We start from the raw sequence: 18844 nt of genomic DNA on the forward strand, positions 1-18844 counted from the left end.
AAATAATATTTCACCTGGATTTTCTGATTCTAACCCTATGCAGCTATTCAGCTGCAGTAGAGGTAAAGGGAGGAGGGGATGTGGGTGTGCACATAAGCCCCACCTCCCACCATTCGGCTGCCTCCTAGATCTTCATGCATTCCTGGTTGTAGGAGCTCTGTAAGTACATGCAGGTGAACGGCCTTACAGGACCCTTTGGAAATACTTGCCTATTCAGGAGGCAGCCAGGCATGCAGGATCATTGGGGTGGGGTTTATATCCCCCCACTAAGTTTCACTCATATGCAGGCAAATACCTGCATAGGCTGAAGTCTACAACTGATAAGTGTGGGGGAATCCTTTACCATTTCCCAGTGGTGACTAATTGGGCAAAGGGGAAGAGGATGGCTTCATACCTTTGGAATGTATTGGGATATATAAAATTAAAGTATGTTCCCATTTTCAATGCAGAAAAAAACTTTTTGAGCTTTGGGTATCAAAGTTTGGTAAACACTGGTCTATAGTATACAGAGCATTAGTATACAACATTGAATATACCAATTAGATATGGTTTTCCAGCAAACACTATGAATACAGCTCTCAGGATGTTACAGTTGTCCACCTCTGTTATTTAAGATTAAAAGTGCTTACTTAGGTTTATATAGTACTATAGAAGCTGCTTTGTGTTTTGGTAATGGGGTGTGAATTTCTTGTTGATACCCTTGTGATATGTAAAGCTTCATTGCTCACATCCCTCAGCTCTGCAGTGGTTTAGTTTCTAGCAGGGAGCAAGGGAATTGTTTTATTGTCTGTCATTTCAGATTGTTACGCTGTTTGTTCTAAGCCAGCCACTAGAAAGAATTTCAGCTTCCATTTGTAGAAAGATTTTAATGGTAGCTGTTGCTCAGGGAAAGCAGTGAAACTTGCCTCTAAAGTTCCAAAATTGAGTAGTTAAAAAAAAAAAAACACAACAACCAGCAGCTCTGATTATCTTGGGGCTGGCTATGTTTTGCATTTTCTGGGTTAGCTATGCTGTTAAAACTATGTTGTAATTATTCATGGGCATAAGATGTCTTAAATCCACAAAGTTTCTAAGGGTGCAGTCCTATGGGGATAGGCGGCTGCCTCTGAACTTGGAGGCAGCCGCCTATCCAATGCAGGTCAGGAGAAGCATGGAGGGGATTGTTCCCTCCGCGCTTCTCCTGCCCTGCATTTGCAGCTAGATAGCCGATTTTGGCTGTCTAGCTGTGGGATGGCAGAGCGGGGGAGGAGGCTGTGTTGTACTGGCATTTCTGCCTTCCCAGCCCCGGAACGCCCCGTTTTGGCACTCCTCTTCGGGGTGCAGGGCTGTTCCACACTGCCTATGAGGCAGCGTGGAAGTGAGGGGAGGTTGGTTCTCCGGGAACTGACCTTGGAGCGTGGGCTCCGAGGTCGGTTCCCAGAAAACCAGATATCCTAAGGCTGTCTAGCTGCTGAATAGTGGCCATAGGATTGCTCCCCCCGATGTCAAGAAGGTAATACAAAGTGCCATACTAGTCATTGCCACAGCACCTTTTCTTTATGTAATTAATGCATTTGAAGTATAAACGTTATAATGTGATTCAAAAGAATATTTACATAATTCAAAGGCACATAATATTTGGACTAGTTCATACATCAGCTATGCCAGGCTTGCTGGGAGGTGCTCTCTAGGTGGACTGGTACATTCTCATATTAGCTGAACATGCACCACCATTTCTGCAATAGAACATGCATTCACCATCTCCCACACATTGTCATGTGGAAGTTTCTGCTTGCTTCACAGTTCAGTGTGACCTAAGAGACTTCTCTGCAGTTCTCAGAGAACTCAGGGGCAGGTGGATCTCTGTTCTGCTGGGTGTCCTGCTTTGCTAGAGAGCCAGGTACATTTTCTTCTGGTGAGTGGATTTGTGGAGGCCTTATCTGACAACACCTGTAAAGTTTCTCTTTTCAGTTCTGTGAGTGTGCGTTGCCAGACAGTAGCAGTGTATGCAGTCTCCAATGCTTGGTGGTGGTGGTTTTTAAAAAGGTGGGAGATATGTGCCTCAGTTAGAAAATGGGGAAAGCATGGTCTGAAAAGCTTTTATTTTTAATTTAAGAAGCAGAGTATCATGCTGATATCCAGAACTTCAGAAAAACCCATTACTCTGAGTGCTCTTGCGCTCAGTGAGTACAGTAAGAGCAGTCAGCCTTAAAAGAATGCATAAATGCAATGTCATTTTAGAAAATGGTGGAGGCATGTAAGTGCAGGAGGGATTATTTGATCCTGTATAGTTATAATACATAGATAGTTGTAATATTCACACACCCATGTTATCCACATACTTGCAATTGCAGTTGTGGCCCTCAGTGCAATAAATATCACACTTCCTAACATAAAAAGTATTATGATTTGAGTGTTAGGAAAATGTGATATTTGGCAACAAATGTGTAAGTAACAGCAAAGGACTTTTGTCTCTCATGCATGTGTGCATATATATATTTTATATATACATGCATATGCACACACATAATTACTATATATATATGGATATGACTTGGATTCTAAGATAGGCTAATTTAAGGAAGCTCATGGAAGAAAGTTTCCTGTCCCATTCTTCTTTCTACAGCAGTTTGTACCTTCCAAGAAGTCTCTCCAGAGATTCAACCCTCCTGAAAAATGTGGGATGTGTATTTATGTGTGTGGGGGGGGTGCTGCTGGGGAGTGTGGAGTCACCCCAAATCAGGCAGAGTTCGGCCTGTTTTTGAACAATTCCCCACTCCCCAAGTAGCCCCCTTAAGTTTATTAAGCTTAGGATCCAAGCCATTCTTTTTTTGCTTGAAACGGTTCTAAGAATGATACTGCCTATGTTCTGATATTACCTTTGTTTTGTAGTGTTATACAGAAAGTAAAGACAGGGTTGTTTTTTTTTTTTTTTTAAGGATTCCTCAGTTACATCCTAAATCTGTTGCCGCTGCCCAAAATAAAGATTCATGGCTGTGACAGTTATGGTTTTAATCAAAGGTGTTATGGAGTTCAAACTTTTGTGCATTAATGCAAACCTTGAGAAGACTGTAAATGAAAGAATTACATATTTTAATCTAACATGATACTAATTGCATAGTGTTGAAAATGCCTCATGTAATTTTGTTGTGATCATTATAAAAAAACCCCCAAGATAGGTCAGTATTATCCCCATATTGATGGCAGGGGGCTGAGGCTGAAAGAGTGGCTTTTCGTAAGGCCATTTGCAGTGCATCCTATATATGTGTATTCAGAAGTAAGCCTCACTGAATTTAGTTGGATTTATTCCCAGGTAAATGTGTATGGGATTACACTCTTACTGAATTGATGGGCAGAGGCAAAATTCAAACAGGAGACTTCCTAATTCAGAGCTCAGTCTCTTAGGGGACAATCCTGTGGCCACTGGATACTGTAGAGAGGGTGATAGGATTGATCGGTTCCCTGAAACTGCGCTCCCCTTGTAGCTAGTGCAGTTTTCTCTATGCTGGCTACATCTCTGCACTTGGAAAAGGGGGTGGTCCCAGGGGTGGGGAGGGGAGGGGAGGAGACTGTGGAAGCTGCTTTACATAGCTTCCTATTGGGTCTCCAGGCCCCTCCCCTCCCCTCCCCTCCCTAAAGCCATGCTTAGATGGGTGAAATCACCTGTTTAGGCAAAAATGCAGGGCAGTTGGAGCATGGAGGAGAGGATCCCCTCTGTGCTCCAGCCTCCCTGAATAGGATAGGCGGCAGCCTCCTATTTTGCGTCCTTTGCAAAACCTCCAGTCTGTATTCAGTTTGGCCTTTCGGAGGGTTCCCATGTTATCATTTTATATTCTGTTCTGGGTGTTTTTTAATTTAGTTTTACACATTTCCCATGGCAATTGTCATTGCTGTAATAAAGTCATTCTGACTATTATATTCATTTCTAGTCAACGCTGAGGATTTTGAATTAAATACTGTTTTGTGGTATGGCTGCCAAAAACTATAGTTATGGACAAACAGCATCTCTAGAGTATTTCTAGTTAAGTTAGCTAGTTTATGAGTACTGAGGAAAGCAGATTTTTTTTAAGGTTCCTGGTTTGTTGAGCACATCATTGGTAGCTGTGATGTTAAAGCCTATAATCTATGTTATAATATATCCTTGCCTCACTTAAAAAACCACTGAGCTTGCTTCAAGTTTAGTTCTTGAACATAAATACATGTTTCCCTTGTTGCATACTGATTGATGCTTGTGCAGTACAGCTCGAGTAAGTTAGTTGCTTCTGTTATCTCTGAAATTGAACTAAGAGGTGAGTAACATAAGCAAATCTTAAATTTGGTAGATGTTTCTGCAGGATAAATAATGATATAGGTAATTTGGAAAAACTCAATTAAACTGACTATTTTTGTATGCTGTGTGGCTCAGATAAGAACTGTTTTTCTTACAAGGCTTGAACAGAATAGATACTTTCTTGCACTACAATGTCAGCAACTGTTTAGAAAATGTGCTGCCCCAACTCTGAAGATTTCATAAGGCTATGCTAGAATCTACAAAAACAGTTCTGGGACATCTTCATTCATTCAGGGATGAATTTATTTCAGAGCCAAAACAAAACCCAGGTTTCAGCTGAACACTGGGGAGGGGGTTCATCCTCTTTCCTCTGAAGCTCCAGGGTTTGGAGGAAGCCTCAGTCTCATCTTGCTCCCCTCGCTATGGAAGAGGAGGCAAGGCCTGCCAAGTTAAGCCCTGATGGTAGGCGGCTGAGGCAAGATGTTCTATATCTCGTTATTAGGAAAGCAACAAAGAATAATGCTGACTGGAATCGGAATGGACCATATCTAGTCAGTTGTAAAAGTACATTGTTTCTGAGCATAATTCAAGGTGTGAATTTTAACCTTTAAACCTCAAAATGGCTTGAGGCCTGGATGCCATAAGGTTTCTCCCACACAAGCCTTCCTATGACTTAAGATGTACCTCAGATGTGAAGTGGGTGTGGTGCAGATTTTGATATCCTTTCAGCACCAGGTGAAACTATTTTTTTTTTATTTCCCAGGCCTTCTGTAGTTGGTTTAACTCTGTCTTTTGCTGCTTAAGACGGTTGCAGTGCAGCGTAAGCCATTGTTTTGTTTTAAACTTATTTTTATTGTAACTGTTCTGAGAATCCTTTGGGTAGCAAATTTCAAAATAAGTACAGTATGTTTAGGTGAAACCTTTAGTTTTCATACAGTCTTCTAGATGTAAGGAAAGGAATACGGGATATAGGTATTGGGGTGTGGGAAACTTCTGAAAAGCCACTAACTTTTAATTTGTTTAGTGTCATGGCTATAGTCATGGGGAAGTTGAATAGTGGGAAGAAAATAATACTGCATTTTAAGTTTTTTGGAAAACAATGTTTCCTCTTAAAGTCAGGAATACTTTACAATGTAGTATACACAACACATTGACTTGCTTTTGTATACTTGAGGGTTTTCCATGTTCAACAGAGATACTGTTAAAGGAGCACTAAGCCAGTCTTTGATCAGGCAGCATATAGGCCAACAGTATTCTTCCTCTTGAACCTTCGTCAGTGCATTTCAGTCTTGACTAGCTACATTTAATCTTGCTGAGCTCCTGAGGCTCTTACTCAGGAGTTGCTGCTTCTGCTAATTAAATTTTATGTTAACTTCTACACGTGGAAGATACTATCTTGAAGAATATGAGTAGCTCTGTGCCATCTTCAAAAACTGTAGCCCAAGGCCTTTATATTTCCTGGAATGATGCTACTTATGAAGACATGTATTTGTAAGATTGGCAAGGCTGAACACTCTGGGCTATAGCTCCTGCTGTTACTGTTGTCTTGTGTCAGAATCTCTAACACATTACCTCTTTTCATATAGAGCAAGGTTGGTAGAATATTAAGGTAGCCTCTTCATATAATCTACAGTTCTAGTACTCTTTTCATTGTGGAATGATAAATGGCACAGTTTTTACCTTTTAGTTATGGAAGGATCTTGCTCATGTGAGTTCTTTAGCCTATGTCAGTTAAATGTATTCTGCAATCAGAATTTTCAGAACAATCAAAAACTTCGAAATAATAAATATTGGTATGTGGGCACTATTTTCTATGAAGAGGAGCATCACAAACTAAATATTCCTCCCCCCCCCCTTCCTTGGGAACTTAAAGAAATGTAGTTAATGGTCATTGACCTGTCCAATAAATGAAGACTTCTGCAAATGAATTCAACAAATCTTCTTAACATTTGAGAGCTTTAAGAGCTAATAAGGTATTTTCCTGGTTCATTTGTTTCCTTTTCACTTGGGGGATGGGTAGGAATTCTAATCATAGTGGTGTAAATGTTGACAGTATTTATTTTTAAGGAATTTCATGTGGTTTCCATTGCATAAATCTAAAATAGCCATAGCCATATGTACTTGACAACTGAAGTTGAGGGCTGGAAAGTAGAATGGAGGATGCTAAGAAACTTTGGACTAGAAGGGGATTAAAGCTACATGATGTGTCTGAGAGATGGAGAATGGTTAAAAGTAGATTATTAAAGTGAAGAAATTCAAGAGTGAAATATATTTAAAAGGAGCAGATGGGAGAATGCAAAGTGGGTCAGAGAAGATTATCTCATTGACCTATGTTTCCTCTAAAGGTGTATATTGGAGAACTTCCTCAGGATTTCCTTCGCATCACCCCAACACAGCAGCAGCAGCAGATCCAACTGGATGCTCAAGCGGCTCAACAGTTACAGTACGGAGGCGCAATGGGTACTGTTGGGAGACTGAGCATCACTGTAGTGCAGGTATTTTGAAAAGTACATATTTAAATGTGCCACATTTTTTAGGTGCCTGGGGTGTTGTGCTAAAGACAGTATTGTCATGGTCATTCTGTATAGATGCTGACAGTAGCTTTAACAGATTGTCACTAGTTCTTGCCGAATAAGCACTGTGTGTTGATCTGTGTGAACATCTACATGAAACCGCTGGGGGAGGTTATCCGGAGGTGTGGGCTGAGGTGCCATCAATATGCGGATGACACCCAGCTCTACCTCTCTTTTTCATCAAAACCAGGTGAGGCAGTGGCTGTTCTGAACCACTTCCTGGGCACGGTAATGGACTGGATGAGGGCTAATAAACTGAAACTCAATCCAGACAAGACGGAGGTACTGTTAGTGGGTGGTTCGTCTGCCCGGCTAGGTGATATTCAACCTGTTCTGGAGGGGGTTGCACTCCCCCTAAAGGATCAGGTTCGTAGTTTGGGGGTGCTCTTGGATCCAGAACTGTCACTTGAGGCACAGGTGAACTCAGTGGCATGGAGCACTTTTTACCAGCTTAGGCTGGTATACCAACTACGCCCTTATCTGGACAGAGATAGCCTAGCTACAGTTATCCATGCTCTGATAACTTCTCGTCTGGATTACTGCAATGCATTATACGTGGGGCTGCCTTTGAAAATGGTCCGGAAACTTCAGCTGGTCCAAAATAGGGCAGCAAGATTGTTAACAGGGACTGGCCTGCGAGCTCATATTACGCCAGTACTTTTCCAGCTGCACTGGCTGCCAGTCCATTTCCGGGCCCGATTCAAAGTGCTGGTGTTAACATTCAAAGCCCTTAACGGCTTGGGGCCAGGTTACCTGAAGGATCGCCTCCTCCCATATGTGCCTGCCCGGACCTTAAGGTCATCATCAGAGGCCCTTCTCCGTGAGCCCCTGCCAAAGGAAGTGAGGCGGGTGGCTACTAGGAGGAGGGCTTTTTCTGTTGTGGCACCCCGGCTCTGGAATGAGCTCCCTAGTGAGGTTCGCCTGGCGCCTAAATTGTACTCCTTTCGGCGCCAGGTGAAGACCTTTTTATTTTCCCAGGCATTTTAGCTTTCTAAATTTTTATCTTTGCTGTTTTAAATCTGTATTTTAAACTCCTGCACTGCTGCTAGGTTTTATTGTGGTTGTATTGTTATTTGTTGTTGTTCAGTCGTTCAGTCGTGTCCGACTCTTCGTGACCCCATGGACCATAGCACGCCAGGCCTTCCTGTCCTGCGCTCTCTCCCGGAGCGTGCTCAAGTTCATATTCATTGCATCCGTGATACTATCTAGCCATCTCATCCTCTGCCGTCCCCTTCTCCTTTTGCCTTCAGTCTTTCCCAGCATCAGGGTCTTTTCCAGGGAGTTTTCTCTTCGCATTAGGTGGCCAAAATATTGGAGTGGTTTTAATGTTCTATATATTTTAAATTGTTTTATTGTGTGTTGTTTGGTTTTAGTTTTTGTGAACCGCCCAGAGAGCTTCGGCTATTGGGTGGTATAGAAATGAAATAAAATAAATAAATAAATAAATATTACAGGGTTAAAACAAACTCCACACAGTACTAGGTGCTCTTTATGTTCAGAATTGCATCACTTCAAAGTAGTGCAATCATCCCCTCAAACCATTCATCAGTATCTACTGTGAGGGCAGCATATAGGAATTGAGTGAACATGTGTTCCTCATGGGCAGCTTTTTAATCATCTAACTTCGGGCACTTAAAAGTTTGATGGTGGTTTTAAGATGGAATGCTGTACCTAAACACAGTACTTATTTAGAACATCAGTATGATAAGCCTCTAATGAGCATGAAAAGTTTAGTAGGTCTGTGGTTGGCTTGGAATAATAGGCTAAATGTGCTGTTGGAATTGGAAAATTATTAAATGCAGGGATTTCAAAAGACTTTGGGGACACATTGTCTAGGGTGATGCTTTTTTTGCTCTACTTACACCTTGAAAAATGCAGAATGTGCTCCCATAGTTTTCAATATACCCAATGAGCCCTAAAATTAAAAAAACAAACCCTCAAAGTTAATATTTGTGTGAATTAATGAAAAGGACTCTGAAAATCTTTTTTGTACTGGCTATTTTATATTTTGACAAAGTATTTGAATATAATGTTTATGTTTTTCTTTGAAAATATGTGACTGTTTAATAAGAGGCACTGGCCTTTTTTTCCTAATGATTGGTATCTTCAGCAAAAGGGAGCCTACAGCTAACAATCTACATGCACCTTGCCCCCTACCTCTGGACAGGCAAATGAGGTAGAGCTGTAGCCCTGCTGATGCTCTCTCATCTGGAGCATAAAAATATGGGATTTGTCTTTAAAAAAAACAAACAAGTTTTTTTTAAAAAGACAAATCCCATAAAGAGTTAAAAAATGTTTTAACTCCTTTAACCATTGTTTTATTCTTTTATCATGTTCACCGCTCCGAAATCTTCTGATGAGGAGCAGTATATAAATATTGTAAATAAATAAATAAAATAAAAATATATGCATCCTCTTGTGAAGACGTTGAATATGATCCATTGTGCTCTGGGCAGGTGGACTTAATTTAAATTGAACCATTGTAAATCATTTGGCAGAAAGCCTTGATTGTAATTTTTATTCTATTCAACTTTATAAAATTATGATACTTATTGGTTGATATAAGTATCATTACTATATTGATTGCAACTGAAAGACATTGACATTTTAGTCTAGGTAGATGAATGAAAAAGTAATACCAAAGTGATTAATTCCTTTTGTGTCTGTTTTTTCTTAGGCAAAATTGGCAAAGAACTATGGCATGACACGCATGGATCCATACTGCAGAATACGACTTGGCTATGCTGTGTATGAAACGCCTACAGCTCATAATGGAGCCAAAAATCCCAGATGGAACAAAGTTATTCAGTGCACTGTTCCCCCTGGAGTGGATTCTTTCTATCTTGAAATATTTGATGAGGTTAGAGCTGGCTGTGTGTGTGTGTGTGTGTGTTTGTGTTTGTTTTAACTGTGTTTTAAGATTGGCTTAGGGCTGGAGTTTGCCTTTTAGGCACAACTACTGTTTCATTGCAGTTCACCCTAAAGAGATCCTTCCCTTTGGATCATTTTTGCTTCTTGCCCTGGGCAGTTGGGATTAGTAGCAGGGCTTGACATCTAGATGGAACCTTTTTGCTATTTCTGGCTTAGGGCCACCTCACACTCAACTTGAAGCAGTTGTTTTAACAGCCCTCCCCCCCACACACACACACAACTGAACCCACAGCAAAGGAAATTGTCACTAAACTAACAACTTTTTCTGTAAATGAGAATAAATTAACAGGTTAAGAAAGACTTTAAAACATATGTCAAAGCACAATGTTATTTCCCCAACACCAACAGAAATCCCTCAAGGTTAAAGAAAAACATATTTCCCTCTGCAGTTCCTTTTAATATCCTCCACATTGACAATATATAAAGATACAGTTTTCTTTGGCATGAAAATCCCTTCAGGCTTCTATTTTCTTCCTTGATGCTCACACACAAATGTTCATGTGTTTTTTTCCCTACAAACCAGGTAGCTCTCAGTCCTCATGCTGGCAAATCTCCAAGGCAATGGGAAGAATCCAGTGCTATCACAGTGGTAGTGCTAATGATGTGCTAGCATAAACCAGTGGTAATCCAACATAATTAGTGCTTGGTAGGAATGTGAAAAGCAGTGATTTGCATTTTTTAAAATTTGGCAGCAATTTTAAATTCAGCAGCAATCCACAAAAATTTTGGCAGTGTGGTTTCCTGCCAAATTTCTGCAATAATTCGTCGCTTTTCCCCTTTGGCTAGCAATTCGAATGCCGTTGCACTAACGTTGGTTTACACTACCATGACATCATTAGCACCGTGAGAGCATTGGATACAGCACTACATTTCACTGACATGGTAGGCAAGGAAAAGGTTATATTTTGTGTCATCCTGTAATTTCTTAACCATTAGAATGATCTTAAGAACCTAAGAAGACCCCTGCTGGATCAGACCAAAGGGTGATCTAATCTAGCGCTTTGTTCGCATAGTGGCCAACCACGATAGCTTTACAGAAAGCGGGAGTCACGTAAGCCGTTCCAAATCCTACATGAATGTGAAGCAACCCTTAATGACTTTGTCTATTTCTCTAACATTGGGTCAGATCCAGATGAAGTTAATTGAATTTATTTCCATTGAAGTGAGGGGAACAAATTTAGACATGAATTACATCATACTGATTTAAGTGGGGACGAAGTTCAACTAACTTAGTCTGGATCCAACCCATGCAAAATATAAAGGCCAACAAGATAGGATCCCCTCAAAGGCCACCAAGAGTAAAAAAAGAAACACATACACAACAAGAACAAATATTTATTAATCCAGTGTCTTTCGACCCTTTGGTTTATAATGGTCCTGCATCAGGGAAATCAGAATAAGTGTAGCAGGGACAGCTAGAAAGGTTACACACTGTTGTATCACTTATTCCCTATTCAAATTAGATTGTTTGCTAGCTGCAGCATGAAGCAGATAAACTCCCAAATCTCTTCACTTCTGCTTTTTATCCCCCACCTTTTCTTCTACTTTTCTGAACATGTAATTATTTCATATCCTCCTGGGCTCAGGAGAGAGGATCTGCAACACTCAGAATGATACAGGACTCCTGTAGTTTAACAATGATATTGTTATGTGATTGCATACAGTTTTTAGGGTGCTGTAATTTTTTTAAAAAATAAAATGGTGTTGAATGCTACCTTCCAGGGTTTGTCATTATCGAAGTGAAATTCCAGTATTCGAATAAAAATATTTTAACTTCTGAGACGTTTTAATAAGCAAAAGATGTTTTGTTGATGCCAGCTAAACTCCTAGAATAACAGTGTGTTGACATTTAGATGATTTGGCTCACACATGTAGAAGAAGGAACAATTTGTGAGTGTATTATTAGATTTACTTGTTATAAGTGTGATTTTATTTCTTGTTCTCACTTTACCCAGTCTCATATATAAAATGCACATTAATCTGCTCTTCTACCATGTTGCATTAAATAGATACTACATTTCTTCTGAATAAAGGAGACTTACAAGTTATACAAGAGAGGAATGTTTCACTTCTCAGTCTGTTCTCCATTACTAGTGCTATTGGAGGTGCTGAGGGAGCCACTATGGTGGAAAGAAACCTCCCTCCTTGACGTTCTGACCGCTGTTTTTCTGCCATTCAGTACCTTTAGTCAGCATCTTTTATTACTTCCCAATTCTCCACTACACTGTCCAAGTCAGCGCTAATTCCTTGGATCAGAGTGGCTGTTTATTTGACTATGGAAAATGGTATGGGACTTTAGAATGTGTCGTCTTCTCAAATGGACTCCTGTTTCTCCTGAAGGGTAAAGATAGAGATCACCACTGATCCTACCCATAGAAACTAAAGTTCCCCTCAGAGGAGATGTTGACAAAGCATGCAAAGGCCTTGCTTGTCTTCCACTGAAGTTAATTGAATACGTACTTTTTTGAAAAGGTCCTGTCTATGTCATACGTTTATGGCTGTGATTCACAGTGGGATACACTTTTAAGCAGGGTGGGCAGAAAGTAGATATCCAGATGTTTGGGACTTCAGCTCCCAGAAGCCCCTGCAAGCATGGCCAGTGGTCAAGTATGCTGGAGTTGAAGTACCAAATATCTGGAGAACTACTTTCTACTCATCCCTGCTTTAGAGGATTACTTGCCTCTTCTATGTAGGTGAAACTTGCATGCTGCTGAGAGTTTTAACTTTTGTTAATTTCTTTGTCAGAAACTCCGAACCCTCAGTTCCATTATGTTTACAGGCCTCTACTGTGAATGGATAAATATCAAATCAGTTGGGTCCAAGGCCATCAGGCCTCCTCCAGATAGTAATTTTGGTGCAGGTGCTTATTTTTAGAACCTAGTCTCTGTAATATATAATGGCAGTAGAAAAAGTTCTGCTCTAGTAAGTGTTTACTTTTATATTTGATCCACCAACTTTGCGGAAATCTTCAGAAGTTACTTTCCAGTTCATATCAAAGTTGTTACCTTTCAGTAAATCTGAACTGTAACGTCTCTCTTTATGAATAGATTTAACTTACTCCTTGGAAGGAAAATTAGCCTCCTTCTGAGGAACAGATTAGAGTAGACTACACTGAATGCACTTTGATTTTATGTGACTGTTACTTGATTCCAATGTATTAACTTCAAAGTGGCAAAATTTTAAAACTGTGGTGACATGTAAATTTCTGTCTTTTTAAGATTTTCCTTATATTTGCAAAGCTGTGAATTTCTGGATTTAATGACCTAAATATTTGTATTACTTTTCAGCGAGCATTTTCAATGGATGATCGCATTGCTTGGACGCACATTACTGTTCCTGAATCACTGAAACAAGGAAAAGTAGAAGATGAGTGGTATAGCCTGAGCGGAAGGCAGGGAGATGACAAAGAAGGAATGATTAATCTGGTCATGTCATATACTGTAAGCTTAGTGACAAGTAGTTGCTTTTGTTCAGGAGGGGATACTTCCATGAGGAAAAGAAAGGGAAAGAGGCTTTGTTTTTGTTGGATCAAAGTCTAGGCTTGATTGACATTTGGGAATTATGAACCTAATGGATTCAACCTATGAACTAACCAATTCTGAGTTTCAGCAGCCTCCCTAGATTCATAGGGCATGGCCAGAGGGCACGCAGACTTTTTTGTGGAGATCTTTTTAGAACCCAAATTAGTTGTGAAATTTCCTTAAATTTACAAAGCATTTTGGGATTTGAGAAAAATCAATGATGACAGTTTTTCTTTAAGGAGTTCTTGCACCAGATCTCCAAATTACTTCTGAAGCTCATGGAAATCTAAAAAAACAAACAGGTTTCTATGAGGATAGCTGATAAAAGGAATCTTTCAAGAACAGCAAACCCTTAGATTTAGCTATTTATCACATGTATTAAATGTTTCAAAATAAATGTATCTAGGTTTTTTACAATACAAATAAAATCAACAACATAAAACTAATAAATGTGCCAGCACTGCAAAAAACACACACAACACTATAAAGTATAAGAGGTAAAACCACATTGCAGGGACAAAAATGCGAAATATTTTAAAATACTTTACAAGATTTTAAAAAGCATGGGAGAATAGGATTGTCAGCCTGGCACTGAACAGATAGCAGTATGGTTGCTGGGTAGGTTTCCCTTTGGAGAGCATTCCATAACTGGGCACCACCATTGAAAAACACCCTGTCTTGTTGCCACCCTCAGAATGATGGCACTTGAAGAAGGGCTTCTGTGGATGACCTTAAAGTATGGGCAGGTACATTGGGAGAGGCATTCCATTCAGTACTGAGGTTCCAAGCCTTGTAGAACTTTATAAATCAAAACCAGCACTTTGAATTGGGCTCAGAAACAAATTGGAAGCCACCTCAGGAAAGAAAGGGCCGGTGTAATATGATCATAGCGCAAATATATATGCACATATGCTGCACATGCCATCCCTCTGGACTATACCCGTTATTTTTAGGGCATGTTCAGAATATTTATTTTGTGCTCTAACTTTAGAATTACATTACTTTCCAAATATGGGCACCATATATTGGAAGAGGAGGGCTAAGCTGTGTAACCTTACCTCTAGAATTATAACTACAAAAAATATTAAACCAGGTTATCCTTCTCTGAGAAAGACAATATTTATTTAATGAAGAAGGGTGCTGAAGAGTTTTGCTGATAGTCTTCATGTTTGGTTTCCCACAGTAAAGTCTGAAAAATGTGTAAATGAAGCTTATTTATTCCAATGCTTATACCCTTCCTTTCTTCCTCATTGTGAGAAGAAACTGTGCAGATAACGGGGTTGTATGCAGAAGTGTCCCTCCACATTTACAAAGCCTTTTTTGCACCCAGAAGGGTTTTTTTTTCTGACTTAGTGCAAGATCCTTGTCTGAGAAAAGAGAACTGAAGTTCAGAAGAGTGTTTCTGTTTACACAAGGCATTGTTCAGTCTCTTGCAGAAGGTCTTGCACAACATAGCACAGTCTCTTCTGCTAGTTCTTGTGCAACAGTTCACAGAGCAGTGTCACTGCCAGAATTTCTTCTGCTCCTGCATTTCTGCATCTAACCCACAGAAATCATTCTGGGAGCTCTATAACCTTTCCATTTATACTCCCTAAAGTAAAACAGTGCCTAAAATGTCCTACAGTTTGTCACAAACCCAGCTCGATTTGAGGAAATGGAACTGTCTATGGGTTATAATAGTTCCTTTGAAATGTTAATTCAGGGGCACTCACCGTTAGTTTTCCTGGGAAATGGTGGTACATATTGACTAGTGCCAAAATGTTGCTTGCTGTGCTTAGTAATGCAGTGACTAGCAGATTTTGAAAGCTTTTGTGCAAATACATGTTCTTGTTGCTTGGTTTTTGTTCCTAGAATAGTTTTTAAAATATGCATTTTCCATTATGCTTTGATATCCAGTCTTTACCAGCTGCCATGATGATGCAGCCCCAGCCAGTGGTCCTGATGCCCACAGTGTATCAGCAAGGAGTTGGATATGTGCCTATAACAGGTATATTACCCTGTCTTTCTCTTTTTAATGTGAGCATTGAAAAACAAATCTCTTGAAAATTGCTAATTATAAACAGAGGCAGAGATGAGCTCTGTTCTCTGAAGTACCCATGTTTTAAAATCACATGTTTAGTATGAAAGTATAATTTAAAGGCTAATAGCGCATTTGCATACTTGAGCTGTTTACAGATTTTCAGGGACCGAGAGGCAGTGTTTCTATAGCTGTTACAATAGCTGCAATCAGATGTAACGTGAAGCCATGATGTAGTGTTACAAGAATGAGCCTCAGTGATCCCTGGGCTCATGCACTCTCCCTTCCCCTCTGTTGCAGGTGCAAGGAGGAGATCAAAAGCTTCAAACCATAGTTTATTTTCCATCAACCATAGTTAAAATTAACCACAGCTTGTCTGGGTTCAGATGACATGGCAAGCTGCAGATTATCTAAAACAAAAGTAAAAGGTTCTGAATTCCCCCTTCATGTCAGCACTGATTAAGGGGAGGAGCATGCAAGCCTTAGGCTGCCTGTGGCATTGGATCCAACCAGCCACTATCTGGTACATATTGTGTACTACATTTCTTTCCTGTTTTTTTCTCTGCTGTCTGTCCAAACTGGTTTCATGGGTTTTTATAGTGCTTCAGACAGTACATATTTGAGGCCAAAAGTTCCTCCTAGCAGTATAACCAGCATTTCTGCAATAGATGTACATTTTGATGTGACTTGTCCTCCTATTCGCTTGTGTCCATGAAAGGTAACAGCACTACCCTTTCACTGTGCCTGCAGCTTACCCACAGAGATCCATGTTTGCACATGTACATGGGTGGTCTTGAACAGTGAGAGACTACTTCTTGCTCTCAGGAATGCCCCACCATTCAAGACCTCCTCCTCCCTTAGAAGTGAAATTGACTAACCAGCTGCTTGCAGTCTGATCTAGTCATTTTCACTATCTGTTGGTTTATTTGGGACTAAGGGTTTGCAGTTAGGACATAAGAAAACTGAGTGAACAGGTTCCCCAAAGATCTTCGCCTCGTCTATTCTTTTTATATAGCTATAAAAATGGGCTACCCATGTTGGATCAGCACTAGTGCCACCATAGGGAGGAGTTTATCCTCTTGCTCTTCAGAAATTATTGTACACAGAGTGTGGTGACTTTCTCCTGCAAATCTCTCCCCATTCTGTATTCCTTGTACTTTTCCAGTACTACTGTACAGAACAATAAACAGCACATGAGAATGAATACTTTCAATTAAGGTTCAGTACGGACCGGGAACAGGGGATATCTCAACTGCTTCAAAGTTTTGAACTTTATGTCATGTACTCTAGTAATTTTGTATTGTGAGTAAAAATATCAGACTGAAGTGCTTATTGCATCTGTTTTTTTCTGAAACTCAGTGTTGAAAGACTCAGTTTGTTTTTCCCAAACTTCTGATAGCTGAGACTTTCTCTCCCCAGAAATTATTTAACACTTTCTCACAGCATACTAATATGTCCCAGCACACAGTTTTAGAATTACTGGTGTGTTCCCTGAAATTTGCTGCTCTTTTCCACCTGTTAAAGCTTTAAATGTCAGGAGTAGCTATGTTAGTCGGTTTGTTCAAAAAGAACTAAGTTCTGTGGTACCTTAAAGATGATCACATTTATTATGGCATGGACGTATGTGCATTAGAACTCACTCTGTCTTATGCATGAAGTGTTATCTTCAGTTGGCAGGTAGCTATACACACACACAAGTACAGAAAGCAGTTGTGTACAGTGGGTCCAAAGGGGCACCGTAGATCTGCAGAGCCAAAATGTATACAAGATAAGAACATTAACCAATTCACATCAGTAATCCTATCTTTTAAGCTGTGCTAACGTAGCATCTGTAGTATGAAAGGGGTCCAAACTGAATAGAATAAAATTTGCTGATAAACTAAAATTTATCAGGGCTCTTAACTACAAAAACTTATGCCACAATAAATCATTCCCCAAGGTGCTGCAAGACTTTGTTAGCTTGATGTTGACCTTGTTTTTTCTATGAATTTAATGTGTGTACCCTCTCACCTCTGTGTGTGTGTGTGTGTGAGAGAGAGAGAGAGAGAGAGAGAGAGAGAGACATGCTGGAATATAATATTCATATATCCCACATATTTTATATTCATTAAAGTATCACTGCTGCTATTGCCATTTGTTCAGCTTTTTGTTGCTTCACTTAGCAGAAAGACTTATCAATTATTTCCTTCACTTAAACCAGAGATGATGAGCTAGAGGCCCCTCTGCTGTATTTGGTCTCTTGTTTGCATTTTATGTGGCCCTTCTCTTCATCCCCACGCCACATTTTACCTGCAAGATGACAGTTCTCACCTGGCAGGCGTTTCTCCAGGGGAGAAATTAGAGGCAATCTCTCATTTCTTGCTTGGAGCAGTGCCTGCTGAATGAGAAGCCTCACTTTTCTTTCTGCCTGACCGTAGCTGTTTCTCAAGTGAGTTTGCTCAGGAAGTTGAACTAGCCAAGTGAAAAGGAACACAACTCTACATAATCTCCTATGGGAGAGTTCCCTTCCCATTGGGAAACAAAAGTACATCACAGAGATCCTAGGGAACATTGCTTCTGGACCAGCTGTCCAGCTGAGGGAAGCAGGAATTACTATCCCAAAAGCCGTGAATGAAGTGCTGCTTCTTCCTTGGCCCCCCTTCTGTCAGCAAATGAGACTGTTCCAGATGTCTCTATGATGTCACCAGGTAGACTTCTGTTACTAATCAGATGACGTCTATTTGTGACATAGGAAAAACTCGCACTTATTCATAGTTGTCACGCTAGCTTAAAAATATGGCCCTTTAAATGATTAATAAAGTGTCAAGCAATGAACTAGGAAATATATCTTCCCTTCACCTTTATGGATCCTAGGAGGAAATTGCTTGTTCATGGTACTTGTTCTGAAACGGAGGTTCTAGCTCTAGCAACTAGTACTTTTTAAATAAAGGCTTTGAAATCTTGGACTTGAAACACACTTAAATGACTTACGGCATATTCCAAGTTGTCTTAAAAACTCTCAGCATAATAAATTCTCAAAGCTGAATTGTATTGGGATCTAAGACACCTGTCCTTCTGTGTTTAACAGCTGTAAACCTGGATTATGCAGTGCCCCAGATGTCTCTCGTCTTCCTTCCATTTAGCAGTTCTCAGTTCTATTATAAAAAGGGAAGGTATAACTTTGCAGTATAGGAAGATGGAATTACCCTCTGCCAGACAGGAAACCAATATGTAAAATACTTCCATGGTTGTCTCTGTGTGTAGCATTTCTGCAGTAAATGCATAAATATTACATTACCAGCAGCAGGTATTAAATCACGTTCACAGAAGCTCAATAGTGTACTTGTTTAAGCCTCTGTTATAAGTGAGGTCCAGATGTCCTGTTTGTCAGAATAGCTCTGTGATCTTCATTTAGCTTATATACCAGTGCTATCCTTTCTCTGGATCTTTTGTTCAAGTGAATGATAATGCAGTCCATATGTGAGGAAAATGGTTCATTACTATCGAGTTCTTAGTAAAAAGAACAAAGAGCCTTGTGGCACCTTAAAGACTATCACATTTATTTTGGCATAAG

The 18844-nt window shown here is 40.0% G+C and overlaps 1 protein-coding gene across 9 annotated transcripts in view; it reads left to right on the forward strand.

The window, feature by feature from the left end:
- Positions 1-18844, forward strand: part of TOLLIP (toll interacting protein) — a 42726-nt gene that overhangs the window by 8951 nt on the left and 14931 nt on the right. For 7 of the 9 annotated variants that reach the window (XM_084856263.1, XM_084856283.1, XM_084856272.1 and 4 more), the window contains 4 exons: positions 6595-6744; positions 9500-9682; positions 13041-13193; positions 15171-15261. In XM_084856263.1, coding sequence (XP_084712389.1) covers positions 6706-6744; positions 9500-9682; positions 13041-13193; positions 15171-15261 — 466 coding nt within the window. In that variant the 5' untranslated portion in view covers positions 6595-6705. Of the gene's footprint in view, positions 1-3; positions 6223-6594; positions 6745-9499; positions 9683-13040; positions 13194-15170; positions 15262-18844 lie in introns of those variants that run through there. The other 2 variants (XM_084856293.1, XM_084856318.1) reach the window with 2 other exon arrangements.

Source organism: Heloderma suspectum, chromosome 1 (assembly GCF_057233095.1).
Source record: "Heloderma suspectum isolate Gila_16-S chromosome 1, 16-S_ref, whole genome shotgun sequence".
Lineage (NCBI taxonomy): Eukaryota > Metazoa > Chordata > Lepidosauria > Squamata > Helodermatidae > Heloderma > Heloderma suspectum.